General features: G+C 39.1%; 1 protein-coding gene across 5 annotated transcripts in view; it reads left to right on the plus strand.

Annotated features, from left to right (window-relative positions):
* Positions 1 to 16934, plus strand: part of FAM13A (family with sequence similarity 13 member A) — a 246196-nt gene that overhangs the window by 208793 nt on the left and 20469 nt on the right. For 3 of the 5 annotated variants that reach the window (XM_044302842.1, XM_044302804.1, XM_044302823.1), the window contains 6 exons: positions 9015 to 9228; positions 9841 to 9985; positions 10137 to 10218; positions 12333 to 12547; positions 12740 to 12823; positions 16686 to 16781. In XM_044302842.1, coding sequence (XP_044158777.1) covers positions 9015 to 9228; positions 9841 to 9985; positions 10137 to 10218; positions 12333 to 12547; positions 12740 to 12823; positions 16686 to 16781 — 836 coding nt within the window. The remainder of the gene's footprint in view (positions 1 to 9014; positions 9229 to 9840; positions 9986 to 10136; positions 10219 to 12332; positions 12548 to 12739; positions 12824 to 16685; positions 16782 to 16934) is intronic. The other 2 variants (XM_044302813.1, XM_044302833.1) reach the window with 1 other exon arrangement.

A 16934-nucleotide genomic window follows, 5' to 3' on the forward strand; every position in this document is an offset into this window, starting at 1 on the left:
TGCTTGCGTCATAACACTTTTATTTTACTTTACAACTTTTAAGACCTTTGATCAGGGATGCATATATAACTTTTTTAACTTGTTACGTTTTAGTAGATTGATATGCCATCACTTTCTAATGAAAACCTCTCTCGGGAAGACTCTCTCCTGCCATTTTTTGATCGGTCTTACTGACTTTCATACATATACTAATACTGTCAGCTCCAGCACTTGATGACTGGTAGTTATCGTTTGCAGCAAAATACATGATGAGAAAGTGCTGGTGGTATGCTAGAAATAAATGCTACCAGCACTTTTAAAGTTTAGTTTGAGTCAAACAACATTACTTTACATAACTAACCTTACATAAATCAATAGTAATGATAAATAAAAGAAACTTTGTAATATATGTTATCAGAGAAAATGCCTCTTTCTGCATTTACCAAGCAAATTATAAGCTACTCATAGAAGTCTATGAAGAGAGGAGGGGTAGTGAGCTGGCTGTCAGTCTCATGTGGAGAAAGACACGTTTTTCTCTGATAAGATATGTAATACAAGGTTTCTTATATTCAGCTTTACGGTTGATTTATGCAAACTTGTACGACAATTTAAGCTTGTATTGACCATTTCATAATGTATGGCTACCATAGTAGTTTTACCTGGAGTAACATTACACTTATTTGCAATGTAGCAGTCTTTATAACATATGCTATGCTGTATATGTGTCTGATACTTGTCCTCACTGATATCCACTCTGCAATGACTCAACAGAAGTAGAGACAGTGAATGTGTTTTTAAATCAGCGGGGCCTCCCTAAATGTGTAGCAGAGCTTTCTAAATGCATACTTCTCCCAAAACATTTATCAGCTGTTCTCTTCTCTGGTTAGAGCTGGGAATATAGGGAGAGGAGCACAGTTGCACCGTTCTGCCCTGATAAGTATACCGGAATATACTATACTTACTGTCAGTGATGAATGCTGCAACTCCACTCCTCTGGGAAGATAAGGGGGGGGGGGGGGGGCTGCCAGGAGATAAACTGTGCTGGGGAGCATGTAACATTAGTTTTAGTAAATACATATTTAAGGAGGCAGAGGCTGGAACAGGGAGACCACCAGAGGCAGGCTAAGTAGCCAAGTAGCCTATCTTTGTATCATACACTTATCCAGTAGCTTCTCCTTAGTAACTCATTAAATAGAAGTTTTAGATAAAAGTTTATAATAAAAATTAACATAATTCAAAAACGCTCACTATTGTGACACATGAAAACAAAGATAAGAGTTATATTTTAAATAGCTATTCTTCTTGTGATGTGGTATGACGGGACTACATGGAGCATAAGACGGCCAGCTGGTAAGCAACACAGGAGAATTTGCTGGACTACCTTATAGGAAAAATGCTTTGTGATATATTCTTATAACATATGTATATCACAGTTACTCCCGGTTTGTAACTGTGGTGCTGTCTGTTTGCATTCATAGTTTTGGTGCCTCTCTAACAAGGTTTGAGACTTGTGCAGCAGACCTTGTTACAAGGCTTTAAGTCCATGTTTATTCTATCTTGTGTTATTTCCTTGTCTGCGCTGACTTGGAATACACAAAGTCAGGACAGTTGTTGGTTGTATATAACCTGATCGCTGTTTATTCAAAATGGCAGCCCCTATTTAATATTTATGGCAGGTACTGAAAAAATACAGCTGCGGATACTATTAAAAATACAGTATTGGGCCTCATGCACGCGATCGTGCCGGTTTTTGCAGTCCACACACCGCGGATCCGCAAAAAACGGAAGGCGCCCGTGTTGCCTTCCGCAATTTGCGGAACGGGCGCTGGCAATATAAACGCCTATTCTTGTCCGCAAATCGCGGACAAGAATAGGACATGTTATATTTTTTTTGCAGTGCCGCGGAACGGAGCCACGGTTTTGCGGCTCCATTGAAATGAATGGGTCCGCATCCGCCAAAACGGCGGCTCGGATGCGGACCCAAACAACGGCCGTGTGCATGAGGCCTTAAAGTTCAATATGCCACACTTTCAGGAAAACCTACACCTAAAGTTTCAGGGACAAATATAGAAATAAACAACATATGGCAGAACTTATAAGACCCCCTCCTGGTGTCCTTGCCGAATCCGCTACCCCCGGCTTTTCAAGTATGGCTTCATACCAGTTATCTCACTTGAGTTTTCTATGTTGGTGTTTGAGAAGGAGGATAGGACTAACCTGACCACAGACCTTCTGTTCTACTAGAATCATATCAGATACAGAGACTTTCTCTCTCTTATTTGAAAAGGCACAGAATACATGGCTAACAGTATATTAAAATAGGAGTACACACTAGTGGAGAGGTACATAATATCTAAAAGGGGTATTTAATGTTATAAAGCTCTTTGTTCACTAATTATATGCTTTTGTAGTGTATTAATCTTCAGAACAAAGTCCTGGCTGTGTATCGTAGGTACATTATTCTCTGTTTTAATGCGTAGGAATGACTATTGTGGCGATCAACTCAAATGGTGACTTCAGATATAGTTCAAACAGTAGTCTTTTATTTTGTCCAAAACGGGTTCAACAAATACTCGCTTACTTCAGCATGTAAGTAAACACACCAAAAAAACACAGTCCATGTGAAGTGGTCGGACTCTCAGTCCTCTGTAGTTCCTTGTTTCCACCACCAGCTTGGGGGGGAAAGACTTGGCAATAGCAGGCTTCTCCGCTGAAACACTCCACACAGCTGTACTCCCGGTCTATCACACTACCAGACTAGGAACCACACCCCAGATGCACTCTTTTGAAGTGTGCAGTAACATTGTGGGTTTCTAAGCCTTTTTTTAATATTTCTAATATGCTCGCTGATTCTTACTTTTAACTTTCTAAGTGTTCTGCCCACATGTTGAAGTTTACACGGACACTCCAAAACATAAATGACTGTCATACTTTCACAGGATAGATTTCCTTTCACTTTTACCTCCCTTTGGTTTGCTGTCGCAACAAGGATATTCCTAGCTCTGTTCTCTTTTTCTTCTCTAGATCTTTTTTTTCACCCTATACAGAAACCGCGCCTTTGAACTTACCGCTAGCCGTTTGGGGTTTCTCCTTCCTCAAGCAACTATGGACAATCTTGTCCTTAATTGTGGGTGCTCGTTTAAAAATAAACAGGGGTCTATCCGGGATGAGGGGGCCTATTACTCCGTCATTTTTCAAAATTCTCAAATAATCAATAGGAGATGGCTCACCTACTGTTCAGTGAATGGAAGGGTGCTTCCACTAAAAAGAATAACCCAATCTTCAAAAAGTATAACAGTGGTAAGAGATATAAAAGGGGCACACCTACATAAAAAAACCACATAAGGAGAAGCACAATATAGCTATAGGAATTTATTGCTTATTAAAACTATAGAGTAATACCATTAAAATCAATTAAAATATAAATAACCAGTGGTAGCATGTATGGCAGATGTGCAAATGAGCGAAACTCGTATGGGGAAGTCTTCTTATGGAAAATAAATAAGTCATATCTTGGACACCACAACTTCTGGAGCGCTTGGCACACCATTGTTTTTCCACTCACCGAAGATCCCTAGCGCCATTACAGAATTTACTCACAGGGAGAGCCAGCAAAGAGTCAGGAAAGCACGAAACAAAGTCTCTAATTTCGCAACACGTGGGACGACACAGTGTATGCAGTGAAGCAGGCGAACTCCTACAAAATAGTGAGTACAAGTATGGCTATATAGACAGTACGAACAGAGGCTCTATATTTTTTCTGTGTGCGATTTTGCACATTTGCCATACATGCTACCACTGGTTATTTATATTTTATATTTTAATTGATTTTAATGATAATACTCTATAGTTTTAATAAGTAATAAATTCCTATAGCTATATTGTGTTTCTCCTTATGTGGTTTTTTATGTAGGTGTGCCCCTTTTATATCTCTTACCATTTTTCAAAATTCCCCAATTTTTGTGGATGAGATGTTTAATTTGGGGACATACTGTAGAGCAGTGTTGGCGAACCTATGGCACTGGTGCCAGAGGCGGCACTCAGAGCCCTCTCTGTGGGCACCCGCACCCTGGAAAAAGTCTATGGTGTACCAATATGCCTTAGACTTTTCCTGCCATTCATCAGTGCAGGGCGCACTATGAACGGCACAGGCAGCGCATTGAATGTAGGCAGGCTGTTATAGCTAAATGATAAAGTACATGGAAGATACTATACTGGACTGTAGTATTCAGGATAAATTGCTGTGTTGGCACTTTACGATAATTAAGTGGGTTTTGGGTTACAGTTTGGGCACTCGGTCTTAAAAAGGTTCACCATCACTGCTGTAGAGTATAATGTCGAGAAAGCAAACTTATATCTATCCCCATCTACCTTAGTCTTATTTTTTGCCTCCCCACTATCTTGTCGTACAGATTACCTATGGGTTCTCAGCATTTCTTCCTTATAACCCATCTCCTTAAATCTATCCAAAATAAGCTCACTTTGCTCATAATTCTTTATCTGGGAACAATTCTTCCTGACTCTCTGAATCTGGACCTTAGGTATGTTTTTTATTCAAGGATTATAATGGCAACTTTTCATATCTATATAGCCATTTCGTTCAGTTGGTTTAAAGAAGGTTTTGGTATGTATTATACCATCTATCACCTTAATTTCCACATCCAGAAAATGAATGTCTTTTTACCAATGTTTTCAGTGAATTTGTTGTTTCAGGTATTGTTATTAATGTTTACTCTGTTTTTCTTTAAGAGTTTCGAGTATAACAATATATCATAATATAGCCAACCATTACATGGACAAAACAAACGTAGGATCACGCAGGATCCAATTTACAATATTACAGAAGAAGACGTGTCAAAATTGGGTGAATAAAGTTTCTTCACTGACAATTTTGAAAGTCTACAGGAGTGCAGTCCAATTTTTCTTTCTATACTAGTGGGTAAGCACCTATTCCCATACTTGGGCTCTGCACCCGTTTCCCCCTTTTTTGGATGGTGCTGCTGGTGATATAGTCATATATATATATATATATATATATATATATATATATATATATATCTGAGTGTGTATAATAAAACAAACCTTATTATCAATAAATGGCGTGAGGATAAATAAAGGCTATCTTCTGTAGAACATGTTTCTCATGTTGTTACTGCTCTAATGAAGCTCGAAGTATAGAGTCATAGCATAAAATAAAAGAAAGAGGAAATCAGGGAAAAGAAGCTGAAAAAGAGGAGGTGGGGAAATGGGAGGAAAAGTTAAGTTTGAGAAGATTCAGAGGACAAGCCAGGTTTAACGTTTACTCTCACTTTAATTTTAAGGGATTATGATGAGCAAAGTGAGCTTATTTTGGATAGATTTAAGGAGAAGGGTTATAAGGAAGAAATGCTGAGAACCCATAGGGAATCTGTACGAAAAGATAGTGGGGAGGCAAAAAATAAGACTAAGGTAGATGGGGATAGATATAAGTTTGCTTTCTCGACATCATACTCTACAGTATGTCCCCAAATTAAAGATCTCATCCAGAAAATTGGGGAATTTTGAAAAATGATGGAGTAATAGGCCGCCTCATCCCAGATAGACCCCTGTTTATTTTTAAACAAGCACCCACAGTTAAGGGCAAGATTGTCCATAGTTGCTTGAGGAAGGAGAAACCCCAAACGGCTAGCGGTAAGTTCACATGGCGCGGTTTCTGTATAGGGTGTAAAAACAGATCTAGAGAAGAAAAAGAGAACAGAGCTAGGAATATCCTTGTTGCGACAGCAAACCAAAGGGAGGTAAAAGTAAAAGGAAATCTATCCTGTGAAAGTATGACAGTCATTTATGTTTTGGAGTGTCCGTGTAAACTTCAACATGTGGGCAGAACACTTAGAAAGTTAAAAGTAAGAATCAGTGAGCATATTAGAAATATTAAAAAAAGGTTTAGAAACCCACAATGTTACTGCACATTTCAAAAAAATCTGGTGAGTTTGAAATTTACGGGGGTGGAATTAGTACATAAAAAAAGGAGAGGTGGAGACCCTGTAAAACAGAAACAATAAAAGGAAGCAGAGTAGATTTATAACATGGGTACATTACAGGTTTAAGTAATGAATGGGATATAAAATCTGTGTGTATGATATGATATTGCAATATCCATAGAGTAATGATGTATCGAAGGATGCTAAATAAATAGTGGATGGAATATCTTTTTCTTATATCTCCCCTATGTGACTATTTATGTTCGAAAAAATGCACTCAGAGTCCATATTGATTATGGTATAAGAGTTATAAAAGGAATATGAAATAAATTACTGTACCTTGATGAAGTGGGGAGTTATGTGATAGTAGTGAGGTATTTCAGGTTAAGGAGAAAGTCTTGTGGCAAGTTTGGTGCGGTAAAAAGTCTCTGCATCATAGGAAGAAGACTGCTCTATTAGATGGAATACGGTGCTCTTTCCACACAAAATATAGTCTATTTGGTTTGAGTAGTACTTACCGGGGTAGCGATATTTACTTGTCTCTGTATGTAGGGGAATAGGATATGAGCCGTTTTATAATCTTCTTTTTGCCTCTGTTTACGATGCCTATGCTTAAAATGAGTTAAGGGAATTTGTTTTGGAATTAGTTGAAAGGATAGTAATATAGGATAGACATTTTGTGGATTGGCATGTAGGGATTCTATTTATGTAATTTTAAGGAATGTAATTTATGAAGATTTTTGCTATTTTAAATAATTTTACTGTTTTTGACAGAATGTAAATGTTTTTATGTTCAGCAAAATAGAAAGAAAGTACTAAAATAAGAACCTTCTATAAGAAAGCAATACCCGATTAGCTTGGGGTTGGGAAGTTTTTGGTAAATCACATGACTATTGTGACGGGGCAATAAATACCACCCTAATGAAAACGAAAATATGACACCCCAGACGAAGCAGGAGCGAAACCCGGGTTGTGCAGGAGTACTGCATATTTTGTGCCTGACATTGAAAGAAAAAACTCTGCATAATGCCTGTTTCAGTTGCCGATCGGTTCAGAGATCGAGGGGGCTGTAGTTACAGATTGAGAGAAACAACTTCCGGAAAAACCAGTGTTTATGAACCAATCTCTACTTGTGAACATTCAGCGCGGACCCAGCTGCTTTACATAAAAAAAAATAAAAATTTAAGCTGAAAGTAATTTTGGCTTTGTATTTATACATTCAGGCCTAAGGGGCGTTTTACATGGACCGATACTCAGGCCGATTTTCAGAGATGAGTGCTTGTTGAAGGCTTGTTGAAGTTAACTGGACTGTGTAAAAGGTGCTGGCGAGCACCCGATGAACGAGCAGACACTTGTTCACCAGGTGCTTATGTTGTTTTGCCGGCACCAAAAATCATTGTTCCCGTGCAGCAGATTGTGCTTTCTCACCAATGATCTGCTGCCTAGAAACAATAATTTTCTATGGGTACAGGCGATCTCAATATAGTGGAGGTGATTGCTTGTGAATAAAGCCCTCATGTCTGCTGACGATCAGACAGTTATCAGGAACGTTTGGTTAATTGCCGATCATTGCCTGACACAGCAGTCTGTGTAAAAAGACTGTTTTCCTATTCTATGAATTTTAGTGGTGGTGGTGATGGTTCATATCCCAGGCAGGTTAACAGCATGTGAAATATCACCCATACATCAGATGGTCCTTGAGGAAAAGTCATGATGATGCAATGTCAGTGGATATGTGTTCTGGAGAATTTTATTCCAGCCACAACATGTGTTAGCTGTCACACTTTTTCTGTCATTGGGGTGGAGAATTGTCTCCTCTCCATGGACTAAACTAGACCGGGAGTTTAACGCACAGACTGAGATGTCATAAATGATTCATTCCCCCTTGCTATGTGGCTGGGCTTGACAAGGCATTGATTATTAAGTGCCTGTGTCTATTGTGAAAGTACCACACACATTTCTTCCATTTCCTGGAGGGCTACTGGTTGTTTGTCTTCACAAGCTCATACCAGAATAGAGAACAGTAGACATTCACCAGTTCAAGAAATTCTAATGGGACTTTTACTCGTACACAATGTTTTGTACCAATTCTCTTCCAGTGTAACCAGATGAACAATAAATATAGCCTTTTGTGTGAATGACGATTGATATTTAAATGTAACAGCTATTATTTGTCTTAAAACGGTTATACACAGACCAACTATGGACAGCTTTTTGAGCATGCATCTGGAGACACATTATGTAATAAGGAGCACGTTATTGGTCATTTCAGCTTCTTATTTAAAGCCTGATAAAAGAAGAAACAAGATAGCTACTAGGAATAATAAAAAAAAATTTCCTTCATCTAGCACTGCCTGCTTAATAGAGCATGCATGATCAAAGCCTCCATTTAATCCAGCCATTCTAAGCAGTAGCACGCAAATCAGATTAGTCAAGGTAGACACGTCACATGCATCTGGGTCAAGTAATTCTGAAGTTAGAAAAGTTTTTCTTAAAGTTGGTATGTTACCATTATAAAAACTTTTGCCAATAACAGATATATATGGGCATAGCCAGGCTTTTCCCATCAGATTTGCAATAATTTATTAGCTAGCGTAGATTAGCATTTCTTTCGCACAAACTTATGGATGATGTGTCATATTGCTGCTTAAGGTGATGATTTTGCCATCTTATTTGCCTTTACCTGCTGTACCGTGGCACTGTTAAATATGACACTAGTTAAAGGACCATCCTTACTCCACCTTCCTAAGGTTCATATACCTCAGGGTATGTACAGCACTTACCTGGTAGTTGTTGTCTTTTTCTTATTCACTTTATAAGTCTGTACATTATAATCATTCATTCCCATGCTGAGCTAAAAATCAGCTCTCCATGTAATGAGTTGCTCTTTAGCCTGTGATATACAGCAGCCGATATTGGGGGATAGAGGTGCAGGGAGAGGAAAAAGATGTGAGTCTCAGACTCCTTGTATGTTGGCAGTGTAGCTAACCAGCTACAGATCATAGCGCTGTGCTAATGTAACAAGTTAATGTTCTCGTTCCCTTTTAATGGTTATTTTTGTTTGTGTATTTACAGAACCAGCTCCAGTCCTGGCCTCATGGGATCGTGATGGCACAGACGCTGATGAAGCCCGTCTGTCCCCGCAGGCAGGCCGTCTTATCCGTCACCTCCTTGAAGCAGACAGTGACCCTATGTTATCTCCTCGTTTTTACGCATATGGACATAGTCAGCAATACCTGGATGACACAGAAGTGCCTCCATCTCCTCCTAATTCGCATTCATTTATGAGGTATCTCTTTCTTTTTTTCTCTGTCTTCTCTCTGGCAAAAGGTAGGGCATGATAAAAAAAAGTATAGGGATGCCCAAACATGTTCCAGAATCATAGCCTTTGCTTTGAAATTAGTATAACATTTGTTGCTATAAGAGAACCCACTCCTCTAGAAAAGCTTTCCACTGGACTTTTTGAGTGGAACTTTGGTTTATCTGGTTCAGTTTACATCTTGAATAATAAGGCATGGCTCACAGTCGAATGTATGGCAGTGGGGTTCATGGGCTTGTAAATAGGACTCTGTATAGACCATTCTAAATGTTCTACGCCAAACTAGACAAACTATCCTGATAAAAGTAAAAGGATACTTTCCCCAAAGTTTGGTCACAATCTTGAGATAAGACAATCCTTTAGGTGTATGCTGTACTTTAATATTTTTATTTTTTTACCTAAACTAAAGGGCCCCATCCTAAACCTTCAAAACGTGGTAAAAGTGGTATCCTTATAGATTTGTCCATGTAGCCAGTCATTTTTAATACTACTGTTGGTAGTCTGACCTTATTTTCACTAGGTTAAACCAGGCTCCTAAGGTAAACCTTGTATGTGTTTGGTAATCCTTAGTTGCTCTTTTAGTAGGAGACGGAGCTCCTCTTTGGGCTCACATGAGGATGATAGAGACGAAGACCTGACACCAGCTCAGATCACACGCAAAATTCAGAGCCTCAAGAAAAAGATTCGCAAGTTTGAGGAGAAGTTTGAAGAAGACCGTAAATACAGAGTAAGGCCTTTTCCCAGAATTTCTTTATTGACCTTAATACCTTTTCAAACATCCTCTCAAATTTAAGGTTATAGCCTGGAAAACCTGGCAATGTTCCCACATGCAAACATTTCATACCTTATTGCAACAAGTAATTTTTCCTTTTTCATAGCCGTCCCATCGAGACAAAGCTACAAATTCAGAGGTCTTGAAATGGATGAATGAGCTCACCAAGTTCCGGAAGCAGCTTAAAGGTAAAAAAAAAAAATTTAGATGGTGAAGCCACATTATTCTAGAGCTCATATATTGATATTTGTAAGCCTTCTAGACCTGAATTTCAAGTATCTTTACAGTAACATGTAGATGTATGCTCCTTTGCATCAGCTGACCAGGTTTAATCAGTAGTCTTCTGAAATATTAACAAATTTAAAAGGTCCCATCATATACAGTTGCAAGAAAAAGTATGTGAACCCTTTGGAATGATATGGATTTCTGCACAAATTGGTCATAAAATGTCATTTGATCTTCATCTAAGTCACAACAATAGACAATCACAGTCTGCTTAAACTAATAACACACGATAATTAAATGTTGCCATGTTTTTATTGAACACACCATGTAAACATTCACAGTGCAGGTGGAAAAAGTATGTGAACCCCTAGACTAATGACATCTCCAAGAGCTAATTGGAGTGAGGTGTCAGCCAACTGGAATCCAATCAATGAGATGAGATTGGAGGTGTTGGTTACAGCTGCCCTATAAAAAACACACACCAGTTCTGGGTTTGCTTTTCACAAGAAGCAGTGCCTGATGTAAATGATGCCTCGCACAAAAGAGCTCTCAGAAGACCTACGATTAAGAATTGTTGACTTGCATAAAGCTGGAAAGGGTTATAAAAGTATCTCCAAAAGCCTTGCTGTTCATCAGTCCACGGTAAGAAAAATTGTCTATAAATGGAGAAAGTTCAGCACTGCTGCTACTCTCCCTAGGAGTGGCCATCCTGTAAAGATGACTGCAAGAGCACAGCGCAGACTGCTCAATGAGGTGAAGAAGAATCCTAGAGTGTCAGCTAAAGACTTACAAAAGTCTCTGGCATATGCTAACATCCCTGTTAGCGAATCTACGATACGTAAAACACTAAACAAGAATGGATTTCATGGGAGGATACCACAGAGAAAACCACTGCTGTCTAAAAAAAACATTGCTGCACGTTTACAGTTTGCACAAGAGCACCTGGATGTTCCACAGCAGTACTGGCAAAATATTCTGTGGACAGATGAAACCAAAGTTGTGTGTTTCTTCCAAACAACTCAACACTGTGGAGAAAAAGAGGCACAGCACACCAGCATCAAAACCTCATACTAACTGTGAAGTATGGTGGTGGGGGCATCATGGTTTGGGGCTGCTTTGCTGCGTCAGGGCCTGGACGGATTGCTATCATCGAAGGAAAATCCCAAGGACGGATTGCTATCATCGAAGGAAAAATGAATTCACAAGTTTATCAAGACATTTTGCAGGAGAACTTAAGGCCATCTGTCCACCAGCTGAAGCTCAACAGAAGATGGGTGTTGCAACAGGACAACGACCCAAAGCATAGAAGTAAATCAACAACAGAATGGCTTAAACAGAAGAAAATACCCCTTCTGGAGTGGCCCAGTCAGAGTCCTGACCTCAACCCGATTGAGATGCTGTGGCATGACCTCAAGAAAGCGATTCACACCAGAGATCCCAAGAATATTGCTGAACTGAAACAGTTCTGTAAAGAGGAATGGTCACGAATTACTCCTGACCGTTGTGCGCGTCTGATCTGCAACTACAGGAAATGTTTGGTTGAAGTTATTGCTGCCAAAGGAGGAGGTTCAACCAGTTATTAAATCCAAGGGTTCACATACTTTTTCCACCTGCACTGTGAATGTTTACATGGTGTGTTCAATAAAATCGTGGTAACATTTAATTATTTGTGTGTTATTAGTTTAAGCAGACTGTGATTGTCTATTGTTGTGACTTAGATGAAGATCAGATCACATTCTATGACCAATTTGTGCAGAAATCCATATCATTCCAAAGGGTTCACATACTTTTTCTTGCAACTGTATATAGCAAAAGCACCTATTCACCATTTTTGGCATATCCTGTGATGGAAATACATGCCCAGTTTAAGATTTATGGAACATCCGGTTATCTACAGTAATTCATCTGGTGTCCTCTTGCATGTCCTCCAAAGGATAGTACAATTATATAGATATTTTTTCTGTTACATTCCAGTAGATTTAAATTTTTTATTTTTATTTGCTGAAATATCTTTTCTCTGTGCTTGTCATAAAAAGGAATGAGTTCTGAAAAATGTAAATAATCTTATATTACCTAGAGTCAAAAATTAAGATTTCTGAGGAAGATCTAGTTCCTCAAATGCGACAGAGAAGTAATACACTTCCGAAAAGTTTTGGGTCCCAGCTTGAGCGGGAGGAAGACAGAAAGGAAGCAGAGAAAGTGGCTAAACCCTCTATAGAAACTACAATGGAAAACATCCAAAAGAAGTTACAAGAGAAAAGATCTGAGGTCAACCGTCCGGAAAATATTAAGGTAAAAAAAAAACTTAAATTTTATATATGTGTATAAAAAATGCAAGAAAGGGTGTATATTGTTTTTGTCATATAATTTAGTTGAAGTTACTTTGCTTTTTTCATGTGTTTTTCTAGTCACTTAATATACTTGACAACAAATGTATAGTCATATGCGCTACATAAGATTATAACCGTGTATGCCTGATTGCAGGATATGACAAGAGATCAGATTGCAGCAGAGAAAGTCTCACTTCAGAAAGCTTTGCTTTACTATGAAAGTATCCATGGCAGGCCAGTAAGTATTCTTTATTTTTCTCAAGATCTTTTGATTTCATGCATTGTGCTATAAAATGTCAGAACCATTCTGTTTACAGAAGATCTATTACTTCCCCTGACATGTCTGTTTTAGTAGCTACTATTCCCCATTTAATAAGACTTCTGAAGCAATTATTCTTAGGACTCTATGTTGTGCCATTTGTCTATTATTCCTACTAGAATTTTTGAATGAATTTCCAGCAATCTGCAGTAAAGGTCCAACTGAGTGTTACACAGCCTGAAACAATCCAGTCCGATGGAGCTTTATTGCAGACTGCGGACAATGTAATCATAAGTTTCTAGTAGGAATGATAGACAAATGGCACAACACAGAGTCATAAGAATAGATGCTCCAGAATACTTACACGAGGAATGCAAGTAATTACTAAAACGGACATGTCAGGAGAGGTACCATGAGGAATGTCAACTGTATGAATGAAACACATTGGTAGTACTTAGCAGTGTGGTACAGGAATTTTTAATGTCATTTTTCAATTAAAGGAGTTGCTTTTATCTTGGTGCTGGATCAATACATTGTTGCTTGGGTTCATTGCAACGTTGGAGTGGGATCCGTGTATCAGATTTGCCACATGAATCCGTCCACCTGGTCTTTTTGTATTTCCATGTCAGGAGAGGTGACGGGTAGGGATGAGCGAACTTCTGTTTTCAAGTTCGGCATACAAGGTTTGGGTTATCTAAGAATTCCATTATGGATTCCGCTACCAAGGACCATAAGTTATGGTCCATGGTAGCAGAATCCATAACGTAGTTCTTAGATATCCTGAACCTTGTATGCCGAACTTGAAAACAGAAGTTTGCTCAACACCAGTGACAGCTCCACATTTTCTGTTGTAATATATTCTTCCTATAACCTCGCTGATAGTTTGATTTCTAGCACATATGTACTTTGTAAATGGCATGCATCATATTTGTCCACGTCTATTGAATGTTCCATGTTGTTGTTTTTTTTTATTATTCCGTTGAAGTGGATATAAAGAATATTTTACATAATGCCATTCTCTTACCACTCTTTTGGTGTTTTTTTTTTCAATTTATGATAACCAGTTTTTGAATCCTGGACAAGCCCTTTAACATTCAGGTTTTATTTAGAGGTGTGTAAGCTCCCTTGTACAGCCCATGAACCAGTTCCATAGACCTTCCGAAATGGATGCACAAGTGGTTCTTCAAGAGAAGAGGCCCGTTAATCTGCTTTGTCAAACACTGTTTGTGGGGAGAGCTGTTAATTGACAGGGCTCTGCTGTGAAGTGTGATACTCATATCCTCTGCAGAAGTACCACAGAAGTTGTTTCCTGCAACCCCAGAATCAATTTTTAACTCTTTATAGAAGACCTTTAGCTAAAGTACCACTTAACTTATTAAGCAGGCATGTAAAAGGAATTCAATCCACTCACTCTGAAACTTTAATTAAGATAGCTTTGTTCTTTCGACTGTCTTGGCACTTTTTCGACATGGAAAAGTACTGAGTACTTTTTTATTTTATTAAATCAAGTTGAGTCGAAAACCAGAAGGCCAAAGAGCACAAAGTATTGTAAGCCTATTAATTTAGAACCCATCATGGATCAAAGCTTGTGCTTTCTGAAGAATTAAAAGAAGCTGCAGGAGGCTTAAAAAACATTTATTAATTTATAGACCACGTGTTACTAGCCATGTGTCCAGTGAAAACAAGGTGTGGCCTGGTCTAATCCAGAGTTCATGACATCACTGGATATCTACCTATGTCATCTGGAATTTTCATGTAGCTCATACTAGAAGTTTGATCTAGTAAAGAGGTTGGTCTCTCCCAAGCCTAAAATTCTAAATTAAATTTTACTATACATTTTAATGCACATAAGGTAGACTCAGTTGTGTACTTTGTACAGCCTATTGGCGGAAACTGTAAAGGTTGCACCGATTTATGCAGCATCATATTGTTGACTCTTTCTTCCTGACCCTTAAGAACATAATCATTTGCTGATTTAGCAACTGCGTCTCCTGTTAAAAAGTGGATCTTTTAGTACCTAATGGTAGGGCTGGGCGATTTGGCTACCCCCAAAAATTTTGTAATTTCCAGTTTAAGGGCAGCTACAGATTTTTCTCAAATTTTATTTTTCAGTGTAGGCATATGTGAGAGCTTGTTTTTTGAAGGGTGAATTGTATTTTTAAGTGACAGCATTTTAGGGTAAATATATCGATTTTTTTAGGGGGGTTAATGTAAATGAAAAACTGTTCAACCATTTTTTAGGCACTTTAAATTTATAGTGTTCATGGTGCAGCATAACTAGCATTCAGTTTTTTTGCGGAAGGGGATAGGAAAAAACAATTCATTTACCGTATTTTAATTTATTTTATTTTTTTTACTACATTCATCTTGTACGGGTTATTGTACGGGTTGTGGGGAACATGGTGATACCATAGAGTTGTATACAGTAATACAAGAGCTACTGCCAAGTAAAATTAATACAAGACAGGAGCACTTCTAACAGTTCCACCAAATGTCCTTTAGTCAGCAGTGACTCATTTCCAGCATGTAATAAAGTTGTACTGAAGCTGTCATCAGTGTCCCTGCACACACACCTTGATCTTCATGGATTGCCATCAGTGTCTCTGCACACACTTTGATCTTCATGAACTGCCATCACTGTCCCTGCACACACCTTGATCTTCATGGATTGCCATCAGTGTCCCTGCACACGCCTTGATCTTTATGAAATGCCATCACTGTCCCTGCACACACTTTGATCTTCATGAACTGCCATCACTGTCCATGCATACACTTTCTTCTTCATGGACTGCCATCATAGTCCCTGCACACACCTTGATCTTAATGGACTACCATCACAGTCCCTGCACACACCTTGATCTTCATGTGCTGCCATCACTTTCCCTGGACACACCTTGATCTTAATGGACTACCATCACAGTCCCTGCACACACCTTGATCTTCATGTGCTGCCATCACTTTCCCTGGACACACCTTGGTATTTATGGACTGCCATCACTTTCCCTGGACACACCTCGATCTTTATGGACTGCCATCGCAGTCCCTGCACACACCTTGATCTTCGTGGACTGCCATCACAGTCCCTGCACACAGCTTCATCTTCATGGGCTGCCATCACAGTCCCTGCACACACCTTGATATTCATGAACTGCCATCACTGTCCCTGCGCACACCTTGATCTTCATGGACTGCCATCACTGTCCCTGCGCACACCTTGATCTTCATGGACTGCCATCACTGTCCCTGCACACACCCTGATCTTCATGGGTTGCCATCACAGTCCCTGCACACACCTTGATCTTCATGAGCTGCCATCACTGTCTCTGCACACACCTTGATCTTCATGAACAGCCATCACTGTCCCTGCACACACCCTGATCTTCATGGGTTGCCATCACAGTCCCTGCACACACCTTGATCTTCATGAGCTGCCATCACTGTCTCTGCACACACCTTGATCTTCATGAACTGCCATCGCTGTCCCTGCACACACCTTGATCTTCATGGGCTGCTATCACTGTCCCTGCACACACCTTGATATTCATGAACTGCCATCGCTGTCCCTGAATACACTTTGTTCTTCATGGACTGCCATCAATTGGACAGCTCCGTCCTATTCACTAAAGGTGAGCATGATGTACTGTGCCAAGTTACATGTGTAAGAATGTAAGGAGCATAAAAAGCAAATGTTACTTTTTATAGGCAAGGTTTGTAAAGGGCCAGTAGAAGACTACAAATAAATTATTTTTTACTGCTGTACATGATTAGGGAAATAAATATCTACTAGGTGAAAGACTCAATTACACTTTTATTAACATTTTAAACTGTTTCCATTTTACAGGTAACGAAGGGCGAGAGGCATGTGATGAAACCATTCTATGATCGATACAGACTGTTTAAGCAGATCCTTTATCGAGCAAACACTATACCCGTCATTGTAAGTCGAGCTTCCTGTTTGCATGTCTTATTTATGGAGCTGCTAACATCAGTCATTTATTTTACTTGTTCAGTTTGAGCTGCTGTTACTCCCATTGAAACGTGGACGTGGACTTTACTGGAATTTATTCTCTGCACAGAAAGAAGGACTGTA

This window comes from Bufo gargarizans, chromosome 1 (genome assembly GCF_014858855.1).
Source record: "Bufo gargarizans isolate SCDJY-AF-19 chromosome 1, ASM1485885v1, whole genome shotgun sequence".
Taxonomy (NCBI): domain Eukaryota; kingdom Metazoa; phylum Chordata; class Amphibia; order Anura; family Bufonidae; genus Bufo; species Bufo gargarizans.